This window comes from Haemorhous mexicanus, chromosome 1 (genome assembly GCF_027477595.1).
Source record: "Haemorhous mexicanus isolate bHaeMex1 chromosome 1, bHaeMex1.pri, whole genome shotgun sequence".
In the NCBI taxonomy this organism is placed as follows: Eukaryota; Metazoa; Chordata; class Aves; order Passeriformes; family Fringillidae; genus Haemorhous; species Haemorhous mexicanus.
The window spans coordinates 146,208,104-146,228,513 of NC_082341.1; the positions used below are offsets into that span (position 1 = coordinate 146,208,104).

General features: G+C 41.3%; 2 protein-coding genes across 11 annotated transcripts in view; both read right to left on the minus strand.

Annotated features, from left to right (window-relative positions):
• Nucleotides 1–5,412, minus strand: part of ZHX1 (zinc fingers and homeoboxes 1) — a 29,045-nt gene extending 23,633 nt beyond the window's left edge. For 2 of the 6 annotated variants that reach the window (XR_009489213.1, XM_059866266.1), the window contains exons 1-2: nt 5,166–5,404; nt 4,259–4,364 (exon numbers count right to left, since the gene is read on the minus strand). The gene's annotated coding sequence lies outside the window, so the exon portion shown is untranslated. Of the gene's footprint in view, nt 1–4,258; nt 4,365–4,462; nt 4,711–5,165 lie in introns of those variants that run through there. The other 4 variants (XM_059866295.1, XM_059866304.1, XM_059866274.1 and 1 more) reach the window with 4 other exon arrangements.
• Nucleotides 5,413–6,544: 1,132 nt separating this feature from the next.
• ATAD2 (ATPase family AAA domain containing 2) overlaps nt 6,545–20,410 on the minus strand; it is a 30,603-nt gene continuing 16,737 nt past the window's right edge. For 2 of the 5 annotated variants that reach the window (XM_059866385.1, XM_059866360.1), the window contains exons 17-28: nt 19,848–19,953; nt 18,422–18,605; nt 16,744–16,965; nt 15,350–15,485; nt 15,002–15,198; nt 13,625–13,784; nt 13,144–13,266; nt 12,907–13,047; nt 11,457–11,813; nt 10,659–10,783; nt 8,828–8,956; nt 6,545–7,450 (exon numbers count right to left, since the gene is read on the minus strand). In XM_059866385.1, coding sequence (XP_059722368.1) covers nt 7,412–7,450; nt 8,828–8,956; nt 10,659–10,783; nt 11,457–11,813; nt 12,907–13,047; nt 13,144–13,266; nt 13,625–13,784; nt 15,002–15,198; nt 15,350–15,485; nt 16,744–16,965; nt 18,422–18,605; nt 19,848–19,953 — 1,919 coding nt within the window. In that variant the 3' untranslated portion in view covers nt 6,545–7,411. The remainder of the gene's footprint in view (nt 7,451–8,827; nt 8,957–10,658; nt 10,784–11,456; nt 11,814–12,906; nt 13,048–13,143; nt 13,267–13,624; nt 13,785–15,001; nt 15,199–15,349; nt 15,486–16,743; nt 16,966–18,421; nt 18,606–19,847; nt 19,954–20,410) is intronic. The other 3 variants (XM_059866369.1, XM_059866389.1, XM_059866376.1) reach the window with 3 other exon arrangements.

Sequence of the window (20,410 nt, forward strand, 5' to 3'; positions counted from 1 at the left end):
CTACAATGCCAGAAGGGACCTTGTATGGGCATCAATTCCTCAACCACTCCATGAAAAAAAAAACCCAAACTCACATGACACTCACATGGTGAACCTTTTGTGAGACCAGATCCCCCTGAGAAGTTTGGAGGACAGAGAACCATTAAGTATTCAACATAGCAAACAAGGCTGAACATTGTGCAGTGCTGAACCCTCAAAAAATTCCACTGCATTTCCAAATGCATTTTACCTTGCTGAAAATCCTGTTGAGAAACAGAAACTCCTGAGTTTTCATGCCTGCTCCATCTAATTCACTCAGCAACTGCTGCCAAATGCCCAACTCCTCTTCATACAACTTGGATTTGCAGAGCACTCTCAGCTTCCACTGATTTGCTGAGGGCATCTGATCCATGTATAAAAAGGCAGTATCTTTCTACTTTGAAGGTATTCCAAAGATTGACTAGAAATCTGGAGTCTTTGAGGAAGCCTACAGCTGTAACTAACATTTTACTTCCAGCCTTCTACACTCAGGTAGTTAATAACTGTTCTCTCCTGACTCCTTCCCCACTGTTTCCCCTTTACTCTTTTTCAGACATACAACATTCCTAGATCTCAACTTACCTAATTACCAAGACAGAGCCTTACACCCATGCACAGAGCCAGTCAGAGAGTTTTAAAATCAACAGTATTTTGACATACAAACCAAGTTCTTCCATTGTAACACAGGGAGGAAGTAATCACGTTAGTACCATATTTTGTGTACCTTAATCTATTTCATAGCTTTAAGAAAGGCAAGCTTAGAGACCTCTACCAAGATTGCCTTGGACTATACAAACATGCACTTCCATCTATGAAGTCCTTAGCACCTTTCTAAACTAAGACAATGTTAAAATAATCCCAGTCCCAACCTATAAACAATGACTGAAGCCCTAAAATCTCTATGATTACCCATTCACAGAATTGTGAGCTAATAGCTATTTTTCATCTAATAAACATGGTTTGAAGATCCTTTGAAGATTGAGAGTACTGAACATGTGGAGCTTTTCCCATAACCATTAGAAAGTTCAAAAGCTCATTCCTGTCCTTCTGTCTGGTGAGGTGCATTTGGTGCTCACAGAACGACGCTGGCTTTGCCAAGCAGCGAGGGCTGGCGCTACACGCGCCTCATTACACAGCTCTGGCTGCCCACTCTTTAAGCAGAACTGCCAGCCTTCGAGCCTTGCTTGAGCAATGCTTTCAAACTCTGGGTCCTCTCAAGGCACGTGAAGTTCACCCAAATCCCAGTGAGACCATTAGACAAGGAAGGTGAGCAGCATACTGCAAAACGCTACCAGAGAAGGCCAGGTTGCATGCAGTGAGCCCAGAATACCAGAGTCACTTTCTTAAATGGCTCCAAACATGATGCAGAAGCTGTTCTTTTGAAGTAGAATACATAAAGTTCCTTTAGACCTGTCAGGCACAAGCAGAGATTGTGCTAAAGAATGTTTGCAACATTAAATACTTTGCTACCTTTTAGATCTTTTAAGAAGTGCAAACAGTAGCAATATAGAAAGTTCTTTACAAATTTTCCTGAAGGTTCTCCAATCACACTACATCTGCTCCTCCTTTAGTCGTCAGCAATTTTCCTGTCTTCTGTGTTTTAGCATGACAGTGTGCCTTATAATCTTAATGGTACAATAAATGTAGGCTATGTTCTGCCCCTTTACATTATACTGAACTGTAACATTTCCTATGATCTCAAAGCTCTTCTATAAAGGATAAAAGAGTGGTACACACCTTCTAACAAGGGACAATAGCCAACTTTTGCTCAGTTTGGGCAGATCTCTGAAGCTGGTTAGAAAGAATCCACTGATAGTACAGGCATTGTTCTAAGAAATACATTACAGTTCACTGAACTCTGAAGGACATGATAATGACCTGAGTGGACCCCCTGAAGCGCCATCCAGTTCCTTGACAGAAAGACCACAGAACTGGAAATGAACCATCAGTGAAAGTGGTGCAAGGCACAGAATTATGAAATGCCATCTGGTTGGTACAGGATAAGGAAATGTATCATTTTGGTGGCTTCCACCTCCACAGAAAAATAAAGAACTGTTTATGCAGCAAAATGGTTTGACTATTTGGGAAAGTCCTCAGCTAGACATGAAAATTAAAAAAAAAAAACAAAACAGGAGAACAAAGAGGAAAGAGAGAAAAAAAGAGAAAAGAGAGAAAAGATGAATTGGAATAAAAGAGTAAAAGACAGTAAATTCGAATTAATAGAATTAATAATGCTGAAAACATAAGTAGTCATATCCCTTTAATGCCCAATTTGACAATATTAGAAACTTAAATAATACCAGAAAATTGTATTCTTAGAGGTGTATATTCAGCAAAGGTGACACGACTGCCAGGTAGTGGGGAGCTACACCAGCAGAACTCTACACTCACTACTGCTGCCTATTTAGGAAATAGGAAGCAAACAAAAGGGATAATGGGACTAAACTGAAAATTGCATCACTTGTTTACAAGTCCCTGACAACTCAGAAGCAAACCATCTTGGACATTTATGGATCAATGACCCTGCATCTAAAGCACAAGGAGAGGGAATATTGACCATTTACATACAGAAGAGAACAGCATGTCCATGCACTCAGCTAAAAACAATCAGAACACTCCCTCACGCCATGACTCCAAAACTGTTATCACACAGGATTTTAACTGATCATTCTGAAAAATTTATAGCAAGCTCAGGATTTATAAAAATTAGAAACATAAAAATTCTGAATTTGATACCGTGAAATCTTTACTAGACCTCAGCTTGATGGCAAAGAGAAACTGATCCCCAAAATAAAGGTTAGCCATAGCTTAGCTGCAAGTGATTTATTTATTATTCACAAACAAAAAGCCCACAGGTAATGTGTACTTGGTTCTTTAAAAATTCCAGCTTTATAAAGCTGCAAAAAATCCTGAACTCGGACTTAAGGAAAGACTCTGACTTCAAAGACTAATGACTGTTTTTCAAATAAGTCTCTTCTAAAGTTACATGCAAACAAACGGGTCACCAATCACAACTAGATGAGAAAGTTAACCCAAAATTTAGACCTTTCCCTCAGACTACTTATAAACAAATCGTGGGAAACCCAGGGGAAAATCTCAGCCACTGCAATAAGCTTAACTGAAATGCTACAGACGGCCCAGTGAAGCAAAAGACACAAGAGACAGCCTTCTGGGTACATTAGGAACAAAAGGAATCCTAGCAGTATTACAAACTCCATTATTTGACAGAAATTCTTCAGTGTGGATAATCTACAAAAGGGAGAACCGTTCAACACATAGCTCTAAGTCTCCAAAGGTGAGTATCGTGACAAACTCTGTGAGAAATATTGTCTATTCCTGTAATAAACAACAGTTACAAACAACAGCAGTTAAGGCTAGGTATCAGGACACTGTATCCAGCTGAAGCACTCACATCAAGAAAGGTGCTGCAAGGGACGAAATAATCCAGAACAGAGCCATTAAGAAACATTAGAAAAGTAGAAAAGCCTCAAAAGGGAAACCTCTACCTCAAAGCACTATGTCTCCTCAAAGCACTATGTCTCCCCAAGCCAAGTTTGGGGACAATCATAGTAAACGTCATCCAAATATACGAGCAGAGAGCTTTTCTGTCTAGCCAAAACACAAGAACCACTAGCCTAAATTTAAAAGCAAATAATTTCAGTTATACAAAATGGCATCTACTTCTAATCTGCTCAGGGGAATTCATTTAACACCACCAGTGGAACTGACTGCCTTGCTGGCAATGTTTAAAGAAAGTAACAAAAGGGTTTCTAAATTATGCATTTTTGCTCCAAGAGGTCTTAATTTAGGGCAATCCTCTAGTCTACATCACACAGGTTGTTTTAAACAGGGTTTCTGTAAGTACTCACAAGCTTTCTTTTTTTTGGCATGAAATCCTTCTGAATAAAAACAAAAAACAGACCGCTGGTGAAAACCAACAGCACAGCTTTTAAAATTCCCCTCTCATTCCTATGTTTGAGGGAATATTTGTTTTCATGTACCAAGTTTCATAACAAAATCCACTTTTTATTTACACAATGCTTATAGGCACTTTGAAATGCTCAATATATACTCTCTGTATGTCTTAATTTAAGAGTAAGTGGCACCTATGCCAGCTTGCAGACCAAGACATCTCAGCCTTTGCTATTTTATATGACACTTTCTACACAGTAAACTTCCCCATCTTTCCATTAACTATTTAACCTACCAAGCAGCTCAGAAATAAAGTGCAAGTACCTACCAGATAATAATCACTACTGCAGATACTCTGAGCCCTTTCAAAGATCCAGAACTGCCTCCATTACATGGTTTATTGAAGTTGGTGTTGGATTCCAGTGCTGCACATCCTGGTATAGGGGAAAGCTGAGCATCAGAATGCACCCCAAAACCCAGGCACCCCCAGAGGAGTAAGCCAGACATCTTCCCCAACTTTGCCTGCACATACACTGTACTGCTCCCTCATGCTCGCCCCCGCACCGCAACGCCACGGGATGCGAGATAACTCTGGAGCCAGAACTTCATGGCTCGCTGCCTGCCGTCAGTCTGTCAGTCCGTCCGTCCTCCGGAACGCCAGCGGTGACAGCGGGCAGGAACTCGCCGGCTCCTCTGGGCTCACCAGGATTGAACTTCTTGATTCTCCTCTCCGACTGAGGAGTTAGACGGATTTTCCTCCTCCCTGAGGCGAGCAAAGCCCCGTGCAGGCTCCCGGAACGGGGTGGAGGAAGGAAGAAAGGGGAGAGGAGCTCGTCCTCGGAGGGGTTTGACCCCACTGCGAGCCGGGTCGGGGGGCACGCACCGTCCGCGTCCAAGGGATGCCACGGCTCTGCCTCCCGGAGCCCGCCGCCCCCGACGGGCGATGACCCCCGGCCGCGGGGGCAGCACCTCCGCCAGACAATGGGGAGGCGGGAGGGCGCGGCCGCCCCACCGCGCCCATCCCGCGGGCGCCGTCCCCGTCGGGCCCGGCCCGCCCGCCCCCGCTGGCCGGGAGCCGCCCCCGCCCCGGGGCGGCAGCGCTGTCCCGTCCCTACCGGAGGAGCGCCCGGCCCGCTCCCGGGGGAAGCGGGGGCGGGCGCAGGGCGCGCCTCCACGGGCAGCGGGGTCACCCTCCCGCCTCCCGGCGCCGAGAGCCCCCCTGAGCGAGTCCCTACCTGCCGGCGCCGCTCCGCCTCGCCCCCTCAGCCCGTGCCGCCGCCCGCCCGCCGCCTGCGCTCACGGCCGGGCCGCCATCTTGCGCTTCACAAACTACTGCACTTCTTTCGGGGCGGGGGGGCGGCGGATGGGCCGGGAGATCCCAACGCCGCGGCCGCCCGCGCCCTCGCCTCGCCCCGCGGCGCCCACTCGCATCCTCCCGCCGCGGCGCTGCCCCAGGGCGGGAGCGCGGCGAGCACGGACGGCGCGGCCGCTGCCTCAGCCGCCCTGGCAGCGAGCGGGGGCGGAGCCGCTCCCGCCGCCCCGCCCGTCAGGCGGCGGACACCGGGCGCGGGGGCTGCCCCGGCACCGCAGCGCCGCAGCTCGGGGACACCGGCGGCTCCGCGGCGGCCCGGGCAGGAGCGGAGGTGGCGGGGTGGGAGCTCCCGGGCGGCAGCCGCGCCCCCGCTGGCAAACTTCGGCTCCGCGCTCGGCCCTCCAGCCGCGCCCGGGACGGGCTGAGGGACAGCGTCGCCCCCAGGCCGGGGAGGGCTTTTCCGCCACTCCAGCCCGGAGCTGCCGTCGAGGGAGGGCACGGCCGCAGGGTCCCGGCACCCAAACAAGCCGAGTGAAGACAGAAGGAGCGGCTCTAACGAACAAGACATTTCCCACACCTTGGGTTGTTGGGGGATTTTTGTTAGTTAGAGAACTTGGAGAACGGAGACCTCTCTCCCTTCACTACGTACAAAATATTTTAATCAATATTTGGGTTTAACTCTCGCTGCCCAGTTCTCAAAAACGTTGTTTCCCTACACTGTTTTTCTCATCACTGTGTACTATTTTGGGTCAGACAGTAAAATGTGACACTTTCCTCGAGAAAGAAAAAATAAATATATGGGGAACCCTTAACTGTTCACAGGTGGACACAGAAGATAGAAGACTTACACAGTTGGGAAACTCTTTTAAAATCTGCCGAGGTACAGGATCCTGTCAAGCCTAGTGACAGTGCTCAAAGCAGAAGTTCTGATCCCAGGAATGTTTCTGGTTCCTCAATTCCACAGTCAGTTTTCAAAATAGTGCTCTTAGGAGATGCACTCAACATGCTGCCTGCCCCAAGTCACATTGAAATTCGCAATGGCAGCCAAGAAGATCAAGTTAAGGACATTAGTTCATTTATTACATTGCCAATGTCATAAATTGAAAATTTACATTTTAATGCAGTTTATTTTTTTTTCTCCTGAGCTCGTCTTTGCTGTATAATCCATACACTGAGTGAGGAAGAAGCTGATCACATGCAGTTCTTATGTTATAATCATAGTATTTGTCCTTGTGTCTTAAATGCAAGATTATCAATGATCAAAATTGTTCTGTGATTAAAACAGAGCAGACAACCCACCACTAAAAAGAGATTAATTTTTTATTAATACCCACCAAACGATACAGAGAAAAAAAATCTACACAGCACACCAATGTTTGAACAAACACAGTAGAAGGACACAAAAAGAGAGCACTACTGACAGAGGTAAGAAACAAAACACAAAGAAGGATTGCACAGTTTGGTGTTCAGTATCGCCACACATTGTGTATGTGAGGTGACAGAAAAGAAGAGTGAAGGGTCATGCCACATATTTTATGATTTATATAAAATTTTATTTTCATATAGTTAAACTTTGTCTTATTTTTAATAACTATCAAATTAACAGAAATTTCTCTGCTGGTTTGAAGAGAAATACTTCTTCAAAACAGGGCACTGCTTTGCCTTTACTTCAATATAATTATCACCAACAATATATTCACTTTTATGTAATAAAGAGATATGATTCTTCCCAGGTAACTAGAAAACTATTTACAACTGAATTCAACTACAAGCCATCTGATGAACTAACAATTTGTGTTAAAATGCTTTTCTCCAATATTAAGATTGTCATTATTACAAGCATGATGAAACTTTACCTTAGAAAGTTACAGTAGTGAATCTTGCTGTGTTTCAAGTTAGGTTTTCTTTAAAAGAGAGGTACTGAAATTATTTATTCAGATCTGTTGAGTTCAAAAGGCAATCACAGCAGTATGTCACATTAAAATATACATATGTAGACGGGAAATATCAAAGTCATTAAATGACTTTGAGGTTTCTTAATAAATTTTAAGACATATTTGTATAAATATATATATGTAGACCTAGTATTTATTGAACAATGCAAAGGAAAACCAGCATGCAATAAAAAGAAAACATTACAGAGTGTGTCAAGTCAGCTGAAATCAAGTATCATGGATAACTGAAGGCTGTAATTTCTTTCTTCATTGCCTAAGAAGAAAAAAAGACAAATTAGGAGTCAGTGTGAATACAAACTTGAGAACCATATTAACTACTTCATCAAAAGAAGCGAGAATGTGTGCACACAATTGTTAGTAATGATTTAGCCAATACGTGTGCTACCACCATCACTGTTCTGTACTCGCTGGCTCCAACACATCCTTATGCACCCAAAATAGAGAGTAGGCTAGGAAAACTGCAGTGATCTATATCAGGGGACTATGGATCAATGGTGCTTTCAGCAGTTAGAGAGGAGACAGTTCCCAAAGAGCCACAGCTCTGGAACTGTTCTTTTCTGCACTCCCAATAAGTACTTGTTAAAGTCTCCGTTTTCATACAGTAGAACTTACTCCTGGACTGACCTGTGCAATCCCTCTGAATAGGAAATATTCTTTGGTCAAAAGTCAAAGAAGCAGAAAACAAAGAAATCAAGTTCTGTCACAAAAGCTCACAAGCACCAGGATAACAAATATGCTAAATCATGTCACTACGATAGATAGGGGAAGGGTGCATTTTTCAGGAATGGCACCCCTGCATCCAAGTAATACTCACTGTTGCACAAGCAGAGAAAGCATCTGACTATCAGATATTGAAGAAGAGATCAAGATGACCAGGACCCAAGAGAAGAGGCTTCCTGGCTTTTTTAAGGAAGACTGAGATGCATAAAAAAATCTATTCTTATGCATGACCACTTGGAAGACAAATGGATTCAAGGACTTTAAGGCTGAAGACTGAATATCCAACCTATCTAAATCAACTCAACACTGGGAATATCAGACTAGGACCATGGGTTCCTGTGGAGTATTTCTGCCAAGTTCTGTCAACTTTGAAATTCTCTCTTAGAAGGAGAGATTACAGAATTCAACTCGTTAGCATTAAACCTTAGGCAGGAAGCTCGCATATATGAAATGAAAGATCCTTGAGCATCTTCTTGTTATACCTCATACATAGTTTCTTTTCAGGAATGGAATGACTGCTATACAAGTGTTACCATGTGTGACTGCCCACAAGAGGAGAATGAGGAAGTGACAGACTGAGAAAAGCACTCTCCTTTCACAGCCCCCCCAGTACTGAAAAGGTACTGGAGCAGGAGTGGTGACAGACTGAGCTTAACTGCCTTGAGAGGGCTCTGGGGGGACCCATCATCTTCAAACCTTTTCCTGCTGAAGCTGCCAACAGCTAAGCCAAATGCAACAATAGTTTTGCAATATGGAGAAATGTCTGTAATGAACAAATCTTGTAACGCAGGCAACTAAGCAGCAATGAGTAATACTAAATAATCACAACATTCACAGGGCACACGTACATATGCATAACACACACACCTGTAATTATGACAGAAAGTGCTACAAGACAAAAAAAAATTACCTTCACTAATTCATTTTTGTCACCATCTTCCCGGTGTTGGTAAATGCACTGGCTAAGGACAGCATATAGCTTTTCCATGCGAAATATACTGACGTTCTCAGTTACCACGGCAATAGAATGCAGCACTTGCTGAAGAAAAAAAATGGAAACCAGAGTTCAGGACAGCACAAGATAAGCTGCAAACAGAAAAGGTAGGACAGGTGTACGGCCAACTTCTCATGTGAAACTTTTTAACTGCTGCCACAGAAGTGACTGCACACTCTTGTATGTGTTCATTGACTTCTAGGCCTATTATCAAGCAAATAAACAAAAAAGCCAAAAAACCCAAACAAACAAACAAAACCCCCCCAGTCCAAACAAAACCAAGCAGCTACAGTTTGGAGGGTCACCCAGCTTATTGTCTGCAAGTGAATTCCAAAGAGGCTCTCCAACACAAGCAGCAAGTTCCAGTGGCACCCCTGTTAAGGAATAAAGTTTTCCAAAAGATGCATTTCATGACTGTAGCTCTGTCCTCACAGCTGAGACCTCTGTAAGGGCTCTATGGTACCATCTCTCCAGTGGGCAGTACCTTCAGAGCACATGCTGCTGATACCCTGACTCTAGAGAAACCCATGTGGATTGCCTACACAGACATGAACAACACCTTCCTCACAAGGGGAAATGGAGGGGCAGGCACTGATCCATCTTTGCTCTTTGGTGACCACTGACAAGACCCGAGGGAACAGCATGAAGCTGTGTCAGGGGGAATTTAGGCTGGATATAAGGAAGAAGTTCTTCACCCAGAGGGCAGTCAGGCAGTAGAAGAGGCTCCTCAGGAAAGTGGCTACAGCACCAAGCTTGATAGAGCTGAAGAAACATTTAGACAATGTTCTCAAGCTCATGGCATGATGGTTGGAGGTGCCCCATGCAGGGCCAGGAGTTGGACTCTATCCTTCTAGGTCCCTTCCAACTCAGGATATTCTATCATTCTATGAACACAACCCCATTAATTTTTCAAGACAGGCTTGCTTAGGAAGCCTGTCTTGAAAAATTAATTTCTCTCTTCTCACTTAAATTCTTATCATGGCAGGTAAACAGCAGCCCCCTCTGGTTTGACCCACCTCCAGGACCTCAACCTGGCAATTTCCTGAATTCTCCTCACTGCAACATCTCCAGAAAAAGGCCAGGTCCATCTACCTTCTCCAAGTCATGCAAAGGAACTTCTTTGACCCCCCGCAATTAGGCATTTTTGACCCTTTCACAAACTGTATTGTAGGATAACAACTTCTCTCCTATAGGGGACTGGAAAAACTTTCTAACACTGTACCTATACGAATGTAAAATTCTATCACTGGATTCTGAAAGTGTTTGAGATGAGCAGATATTAGTATTTTATCCAGAATGACCTATAAGTCAACCTGCTAATTTCAAAGTCTTAAAAGTCATCTCTGCTAAAAATCAAGGTACTCTTTCAGTTCCTAATAAATGAAAACACACAAACAGCAGGCCAAAACAACCCCCCAGTCCATCATAAAAACTGCCTAGACACTAATAACCAACAGCACTACCAGTTTGTCAGTGGGCTGTTTTAAAATCTAACAAGTCCTTTTACATTAACAATAGGAGATAATCCAGTCTCCTAAAATTTAGTTCACCAAAAGCAAGAACAGCAGTCTACACTAGTGGAAACAACAGTCATAGTCCATTATAGGTTGAATTATTTCACCAGCTATATATCCCTCCCATACTTTGTCTGAATTGGCACTGGTTAACAACTGACTTAATTTACAACTCTGTATGTAGCAAGAAAATGTCCTACTTTGGTATTAACAAAATTAAAATTTAAACTTACTTTGAGCTCACAGTAATCCACAAACACTCTCTGTGTGCCAATTTTCATTGCCTTCCCAACACATCCCAGCTGTTTCTCTTCCACCTGAGAAGATCTTGCACGAGTCATACGGTGTACCAACAAATCTGGAACAACACAAATTTCTTAAGTTAGGATTTCTCTTTCTCTGAAACACAGTATGAGTGAAGTACCCTGTACTTGGAGAAGATAACCGATCTGTAACAACAGAGACAACTGTTACCATTTTTCACTGATAAATGCTTGACACTTCTACCTCCTTTCTGGCAAAAATCTCTTCTCCATGAAAACTAGAGACTTGAACACAAAAAAACCCCCAACACTAGTCAAAAAAGCAGGGGAAAACCAGAGAAAAAATGAAAAAATACAGTTGCCATTACAGTACTGCACTGTAAAACTCCAAAGTAACTTAGGTTAGAAAACCCATCTTACACTGCAAACACTAGGACATAACTCTTCTATTCTACATGACCCTGGGTGCATATTGTTTGAAGTATAGCTTTTTAACTTATGCTTCTTATTGCTGGAAAGATCCTCATGCAATAAAAGAAAGCCAATGTTTGTTTTTCAGCTAGGTACCATTTGAAAAATAAACTGCAGAATCAGAAACTCAGCAGCTGCAGAAATACACAAGCTTGGCTGGCACAACTCGAGGGGCAGCACCATTATGCAAGAAACTGTGCACCAATTTGATAGACAACTGAGAACAGAAATCAAGAAGGCTAAAACCTGGTAGGTAGTGTAACCCTCCTCAGGAAGAATAAGGGGTGAATCTCTCACCATGTGAATGTCCGTCTTCAGAAGTTCCAGCTTTCTGACAGTCTGGCATCTCACTCTGCTCTCTTAGGTCTGAATGTTCTCTCCTTTTTCCAGGAGATTTACCCGCATGGAGAACTCTCTCTCTTTCATTTTCTGTCCCATTTTTCTGTCGTTCTTGAAGTACATTTTCATGTTCCTCAACAGGAGTATCCTGAGGGGATGCAAATTCAGTGCAATCTGTGCTAGACTCTTCATTGCTCTCCACTTCATTTTGGTCTTTGGGAATTTTATTCTCTTTATTGAACTGGACATTCCTCTTCTTTGCTGCAATACTTGAAGAGTCTCTCCTCCTTTTGCGTTTTCTTTTTGACTTCTCTACTAAGAGATACAAACAAAAGTAATCCAAAACATTACCAAAACAAGAAGCATGCTCATCTTACTTGTCTGACAAGGAAAATGACCAAATGAGCTTAAGTACCACTGCCCATCTCCCCAGACACGTGTCTAGAGAAAAAGGTGGAATTTATTAGGGTCAGTTATCTACTAGATTTTAAAAGATCCAGCTACAGAAATTAATTCACAAAACCAACAGCTTCAAGAGGTTATGAAAACAGAAGTCTTACTTTAGACAGGAAGTCTTACTGCAAAGCAAGATTAAGTGACTTAGTCATCTAATATATGTGAACAGAACCATATCTCAGGATCTGTAAACTTCAGAAAAGTTAGACACACACTGGGAAGGGCAGAAGAGACACTTTTAAGGGAGTATTTGCTGGAGAAAAAAAATCCTCCATAGAGATTTATACCTCATAAGCTTTCTGATTTAGTTAACCTTGTTCAATACAAACTTGTCATTTTCCCTTCCAGAAAACCCCACCATCCTTTGTATTCACTGAGTACCACACAAGGCCTATGGGTCAAGTCAGTGGCAAAATTCCCAGACATGCCAGCAAGACCAGGAAATGTCACATCATGTCTTGTGTTTTAAGCCCTTTTCCCCCCACCATGTCCTATTCATGGTAAAACTGAAGAAAATAATGATTTTTCCTTTCCATGTCTATGATTATTGCTCCCCTTTTTTTTAACCCTTTCCCTTTCAATTGGAAATCACAGGAATAGAGTTTAATGTTTGAGGGCAGGGAAGGGGAAAACACTGTTGCATTTAACTAAAAACTAGGTAAGCTTTCAGAAACTGCCATGTACAACTTTTTTGAGTTAAGGTAGCAATGTAGGAACCATTAAATAGCAGTTGGGCCACCAAGGGCAGAGTCTTACAAGGTCAACAGCCATTGTACTTGAACTTTACAACCATACTGAATTAATGACCTCTGGATTTATCCCATGTTTTGCAGCATATTAAAAAACATAATGCTACTGGCATGAAGAACCAGGCATCACAGGAACCTGTTAAGTCACAAGAACAGAGGCTTCAGCACCTTCTCCAGGAAAGCCTGAGTAAAACATAACTTGCCTTTAGAGCAGGGAGTACTGACATCCACAGGCACTGCTAGGATCTTCAGTTTTTCATCACACTTTGGGTCTGTTTTCTTACACCCAGGAGCAGAGTCCTCCTTTGGCATTACACAGAAGTAAGAGGAAGCACAGTCTGAACCTTGCAATAAAGAAGAGAGAGCAAAGAAGGGTGTCTTGCATGGCTGGTTACAAATACTGAGATAAGTCTTTAATTCCTCAGTGCCAAAAAACATACCTCTCTGCTTACGAGATTCTTTGATTTCTTGGCAGCGTCGTTCGAAATCTTCATCCATTTCCTCCCTCACTATGGAATAGGCAGTGTCTCTCAAAGCACAGGCTCTGTGCCTGAGGAGACGATCTGAAATTTTACAGTCAGAATTGAGTACTTGCTACCAGCCAATGAACCCCTTTATTTTGTTTACTTGGAAAGTTTTTTCTCTTGTCATAGGTAGGTTCTGAAAGGTTATCTCAGTCAATCTTTTCAGCATGCCAACTGATAAGTTAATTTTTAAAGCAAAAGCAATAGTTTCCAATCAACATATCTATCACAATTTCATGCCCAAGTAAGTTTGATACTGCAACATTCACAACCTGGCCAGAAATGCTCTCTGGGGATCTTCTAAATGATCTAATCCCACATCTACTGTACACAAATGACATTTATCAACTTGTACATTTAAAACTTTTACAAATTAGTGATAAAACCACATCCTCACCTCCAGGATCTTTAGCTGGGTTGTACTCTAAAGCATTGCTACAGATTAGATCAATGTCTTTTAGAAAGTCTCTTGCAGTTGGGTACTGGTGCATGTCAATCTTGGACAGAACTGTAGAAAGGTCCATGGGTTGTTTAATAACAGCATTGTAATCAGGTACCTACAAAGGAAATATACACGCTCAGAGATTTAACATAGCAGCCACCCAAAACAATTATTTTCATAAAATCAAATAAAAGACTTCTTAAAAATCCCAATATGATGCATTCAAAGATGCAGAAATTACTCAATTAGCTTCTTGAAAACAGAAAGGCTATTTCAGCTGGCTTTGAAGAGACAGGCTAGAAGAGGGGAAAACAAAGAAGCAGGGAGGTGAGAAAAATGTGTGGGGCAGAGAAGGAAACCAGCATCCAGAGTGGAACTTGTTTCACTTCTTTTCAGAAAATAACCACTTCTCAGTAAAGTCACCTGAAATTCTCTGTGGTTTTGGCAGAAAGAAAAAGGATACAGGAATTGCACCTTTGAAGCACCTGTCCTGGGCACCTAGAATGAGATAGCTGGACCCAGAGGTGCCAATTTCTTTATTCTGACAATAGAAGGAGCCTAATGACTAGTTCAGATGAAGACATCTATGTTTGTTTAGATTACTCAGATCTAGAAATTACAAGGAAAGGAAAGAAGTCAGTGGACACGTGGGGAAATAGGACCTTGTGGAAATGCAAAGCTATCTCAAATGTCCAGCTGACTTGGAAGTATGTGCCCCAGCCTGCATTTATGTAATGAATTAAATGAGAAGCATGGGAGGAAGAAAAAAAATCACACAGCCTTTATGGTTGATCGTCTAGCAAGGAAAGACCCCTGAGAACAGAATCTGAAAATCTGACAAATTTCTGCTTCTACTCCTGTTCTTCCAGAAACTATGGACAGACAATTGGAGAGCTTTACCCTTTATTAAAACAGCCCTGGAAGTACTGTTTATAATTACAGAGAAAAAGAGATCTCCTTTTTAGTGCTGTAATACACCTACATATCAAAGCCTTTTCACAAGCAAACTGTGTTGGCATATGATATAATTGGCACTTGGACTAGATGATCTTTGTTGGATGACCCTCCTAATCTCAAGTTTTAAAGAGGTTTTAGAAGGAATTCAGTGAACACTCAAATAACAGACATTTGAGTGACCCAAAGAGCCAAAAAAAAGTAAAAGCAAAACAAAAATTCACTTCCCATATCCTGGAGATTCACAATACTATGATCCTAAAGACAAAGATAAACCTTCCTAGAAAGAACACACAAACACTGAGGAACACATACACACACACAGAAATTGTGAATACACACAGGTATAATGATATTGCAGATCAACACTAAATTTACCTCCTGTGGGTCAACAGGCTTTGTGAATGCCCTGAAACGTCTGTCAATGACAAGTCTGTGAGTCACATCCCGTAAGTAAATCCTCAGTTCCCGCAGCGTGTCCTCCTCCTGCTCCTCCAGCTGTTTTAGTTCTTCCTCTGACAGCTGTCGAGGCTTTGGTGGCGGTGCTAAGGGCAGAACTTCCAGCGGCTGCCGAGCTTAAGTTATTTGGAAAATTTTGGTCAATTAATAGTACTCAAACACAAGCACATGAAAAATAATTGATAGAAAATTACCCCAAAGGAAACACTGTATTGTATTTGCTGTTAACTTACTGCTAGCAAAGTTTTATGTTTTGAATATCCTCACCTGAGTTGTTTTTTGATGCAGGAGGTTCAGCAGCTTGCTTCATAACTAAGTCCTCAAAAAAACTTCTTCTTTCAGCACAGGTAGGCCACTGGATCTTAAAAACTTCTTCACAATCATTATTAAATAAAGCTTTTATCTAAAGCATGAGGAGAAAAAATATTTCAGATATAAGGCCACACTAATTTTTTGTATTTTTTTATATTTTATTCCAAAAAGCTGAGTACCTTTCTAAACTAGACTTACTTATCTTACTCATCTGAGTAAGATAAGCTATGTAAAGTTGTCTTCTTGGCTGTAAAAGGCTAAATTTTCATAAAATGGCAAATTAAAACACCTGCTTTGAGGAATAATACCATCTAGAGTTTAGACTCCATGAAAAAAAGAGGTGATAAACCACTGAGTTGACAGTCACCACTTCCAAGGTTGGTTATTTTCTATTTACCTGCCTTTCTGTTCTTTAGCTCAAGTCTTTATGGCAGCTATGGAGGGAATGGGCAAGGTTCAACATACAAGTGCCAGCTTTTTGTTAAGGTGGCTTTAAAATTCTGTTTTAATTAATTTAAATGAAGTGTCTAAAGTTGCATATATGCAGGTTGTACTGTTTTTCCATCTCTATTAACAAAGGGTATGGAAGTCATTTCATTCCTTATTTTAGAAAGCATTTAACAACATCACAATAAGTTTTGCTACCTAGACAAAATAACTAGAGGATCATATTCACATTTTGAACACCTTAGTTTAACACTCTCTGATGTTGTTTCTGAAATCCCAGTGCAGCTTAAGGGATTACTGGGGAGGTAATTTTACCACCACAAATGTCTAGAAAGCTCAGCAGGTAGTCTTACTGAATTTTGTTAAGGAATACAACTAAAAATTGATTTCCAAGTTACTTAAATGGAAGTTGGACTTTATCTTTCCAGTATGCCAAGTCTTCACCTACCAGATGTAAAAACACCTGAAATAATAATGAAATTATTTAAATTTGAAATTACATTCCATCAATAATAGTGTAAAAATAGCTTTCACTTTTCAGTAAAACGATCTTTTTCCTATCTCAAGCACTGTATATTCTTCATTAAGCACACACCTCACCATCTTGCAGTCACCAAAATGATTGCCTGAAGCAAATTTGTACATCTGTCTAATAAGCATCAGTGTGTGAGAAGGGTGAAAGAGTTGGGTTGAAGTCAATCTTTTTACTCAGAAAACACTTTAGACAAATGCTTTCACACCATTGTTTTGTCAAAGCAAATCTTAAGAGACTTTTAAGAGTGTTTGGGTGCCTAAATAGTAACAGCATGAATTTGCTTTAGAGTGATACAGCACTACCATGCTTAATGGAGTTATAAACTAACAAACAAAAAAGGAAGAGTAAAAAAGATATTGACAAATACCTCTTCTGGGAGATCTCCATGTTTTACATCAGTTGTTGCAAGAAGCAGAACTGGAGCAAACGTTGGAATGTTCTGCAGTAGTGTTGTAAAAACAGCTTTCACTGTAGGTCCAACAGTGTCCCACCACAAAGGGATTTGTGGGACATAAATGATACTTGGTGCTGTTCTTTGAGCTTCTCGCATCAACTGGCAAAATGAAAGCTCAGATAAGAAAACAACATCCTGTAGAACAAGATACTAAATAACTACACATTAAACTGTCTTATGAAATGGGAGTACATGAAGCTAAAACATCAAGACAAATTAAAAAATTAACCACTCCTTAACAATAAGGCAAAATTTTCACTTTGATTCAAACACAGACATGGCTACACAGACAGAAACAGACTTGAATCTCTCCCCAGTTTAAAAACTTCTTATGTGTAAGAGAACTCCTAAAGAGCCCCAGCACTCAGCCAATCTGTGGTGCAACCAAAAAAACATGGCCAGCCCTTCAGCAAGATGTATTAGCCTGGAGAAATTGCCACACAAGTGCAACTACACCAATTTCAGTTCAGAGCACACAAACAGACTCAAAGACCTATGTGAGAAGCCTGCTTACAATGCATAATTTCAAGCACATTTTATAAGAGGTGACCATTCTTTTGTCTGCCTGAAGAGCTAAATCACAACTTCTTACTACCAAAGGATCCATCAGAGCAGATGATATGCTTTGGAAGAGCACAAGCCACTGCTTACAGATGGCACCTCAATCACAGGAGACAAAATGCATCTACTGCCAGAGGGAAGTGACAAATTTCACTATGTGCCCTCTCAGATTAACAATATTCAGAGAGTTCCTGTCAAAAGGTGGAGAAGCACACATGGTATATCCAGGCAGTCACTACACAGGGTAGTTACTCATCCACAGATGCAACCATCACATAACAAAAGGAAAATTGCTCCTCCTATGTGACAAATGAGCCATGGAACGAATGTGTCTGTCCTGACTCCTACAGCTCTCCAATGCTGCTACTAAATTCTGTGATGGTAAAAATATTTTGATACAGAAATGCCAAACAACAACATGTATTCCCTGCCTAAAACTAAAAAAAAAAGGAAACCAGCACTAATCTAGTTGTATTTAATTTTCCTAGTGAAGGAAAGCACACCAGTGTAACAATCTTAGTGTCATATGAATTTTAATTCCTTTACTGCATGTACTGCAGTGCTACAAGCTGTACATGTAAAAGAAGAAACCCTTTTCCCCCAAACCTTGACTGTCCTATGAATATAATCATAAACAGGGCTTCAGAAAGTGCATGATGCCATCAGGCTGATGCAGAGCCATCTACTGAGAGCACAGAGGCTTAGGAAGCAATGAAAATTTCCTGGATCCAATACAGACTAGCAGGATTTTTTGCAACAGAGAGTGCTTTATTAGCAGCACCTCCCATCTTTCAGAGCTGCTAGCAATACCCTCACTGCTTCCTTTCAAAAGGAAAACATAACTATGTATACCATCCTTATCATTAGTATCATTCCATCCAGAAAAAAAGTGGATTTCCAGACAGAAGTAAACAAAAGCTTATTCCAACCAGGCCTCCTCCATTAACAATGAATTTTGCTTATTTCACAAATTCACATACAGTTTATATTCAGTTTATGAGTCATACCAGATTAATGAGAAAAAAGATACCTGTGCACATGTTTCTTCTGGGGATGTGATGCTAACAAACAAAGCAGGTAGGTCTAGTGTATAAACAGGAAACTTCTCCAGGGCATGGATTACTGCAGGTGCCAGATGAAAAGCCTGCCCACACCCTGGATCTTCAACTAATAAGAACCGTGGCCTGAAAGATGTTGGCTGGCAACGAGGATTTCTACAATAGTAAGAAGACAACAAGTTTAAAAACAAGTGATTAATAGGCATGCAGATGTTGAAGTTTTTTCCTATATGCTTTTTTTTTTTTTTTTTTGTAAATATACTACTTGTTCCATGAAATAAGAAACTAAACTGATTAGGAAGACTATCAAAGCCTATTTTCTCAAGAACTGGTACCATGCCTCCACTACGAAATCCTGCCAGGCCCCAGCCTGTCTGCCATTCCTTTAGCTGGGTTAAGTAAGAGCTCCTAAATCCTTCAGGGAAGCTGTCCAGCAAAATACACACACAAAACCAGTCAGTGACCTGATATGGGGCAGAACAGTAACTCTTTCCTTTCTAAGCACAAACCAATCTGAGTCTCTTCACTCCATGTTCAATACTATTTTCAATGGGTCTTGACTTTAGGTAACTGAGATCTCTACACCTGCCAAGTTTAGCTAAAATGTGGCTGTAGTGCCTGAAAATGGTGGTAAGGAAGAAGCATACCAACATTTTTAGGAAAAAAATTAATGTGGGCACTGAACCACATTAGCTGTATCTGAAGAAGCACACAACTGGATTGGTTAAATTACTTCTATGGTTTCCTCTCTGAATTGTCTATTAATTTCCTAATAATCTTGTTTTATGAGCATGAAACACTTGTGAAGAGGTTTGTGGGTTTTTCTACCTCAAGACTGTTGTACCTTTACTTGCTGAAGTCAAAGATTTTAGAAGAATAACTGACCCAACAGTGACAACAATAATCTACTGCTTCAGCTGTTGATTTATACAATTTCCACAATAAAACATCAAAAGATTAACAAACTCTGTGGGCTAAAGGTACAAAATGTAGACATTTTTCTCACAGTTTTAACAAGTTATTTCTCAATTTATTTCTGATTTAACAATCAGAAGGCAGAAGGGAAGAAGATGGCTACACAAATCCTTAAGAGTTCTTTTAAGCTAAAAGGGCAGACAGCACATCTTTTGGGTCTTAAACCTTTGGATTAAATCAACATGTTCTGATAATCTGTGGACCACTGACTTAGGCAAACAGGGCAGAGCCAGTCAGTTTGATGGGCCAGGGCAGTTTATTTGGTTAGAACATTAGTACCCAGGTGGATCTTCACACTTACTTCTTGCAAATATTGACCAACCCCCGCACACCCATCATTCCTTCATCCAGCACCCCTCACAACAGAACAGTTTACAGACTCAGCCATCTTAAAAATGTAAACATAAAGGGGACAAACAAAACCTGTTTAAAGTGAGGAATTCTGCCTTTTCACGATCTGGTACTTTGTGAGTTGGATTCTCTTCAAAGATTGATGGTGATTCCTCTTCGCTGTCAATCGCATAATTTCCTAAAACAGGATTTAAAGATGAGAGCTTTGTTGACTTTCCTGAATAGTTCAAATTTCAGTCTTGCATTAATACACCTTTGAAATCAGTGCAGGAAACCATTCTCTTGTATTTTTTTTTTTGAGGGCATACACAGAATGCTATTTTTGAAGGCTTCATTCTACTACGGATGTAAGGAGATTGCACAGTTTCTACAAAGCTGTCCTATGTCCCACAATTTGCATCAGGTTTCTTCATTGACAAAAACTTGGGAGTTTTTTTTCCATGGGAATAAATTTGATTAGGAGTCACTTCTGTACTTCCTAGACACCTGAAAAATCCAATGAGGCCACTGCTTTTTGAAACAGTTCTCCCACCAGATGTGAGGAAATTAAGTGAATGTAATGACCACAGACTTCCATTTGTCCAGAATTAGTGAGAGTATAAAGACCCACACAACTTCTAAATAAGGCTTCCTGA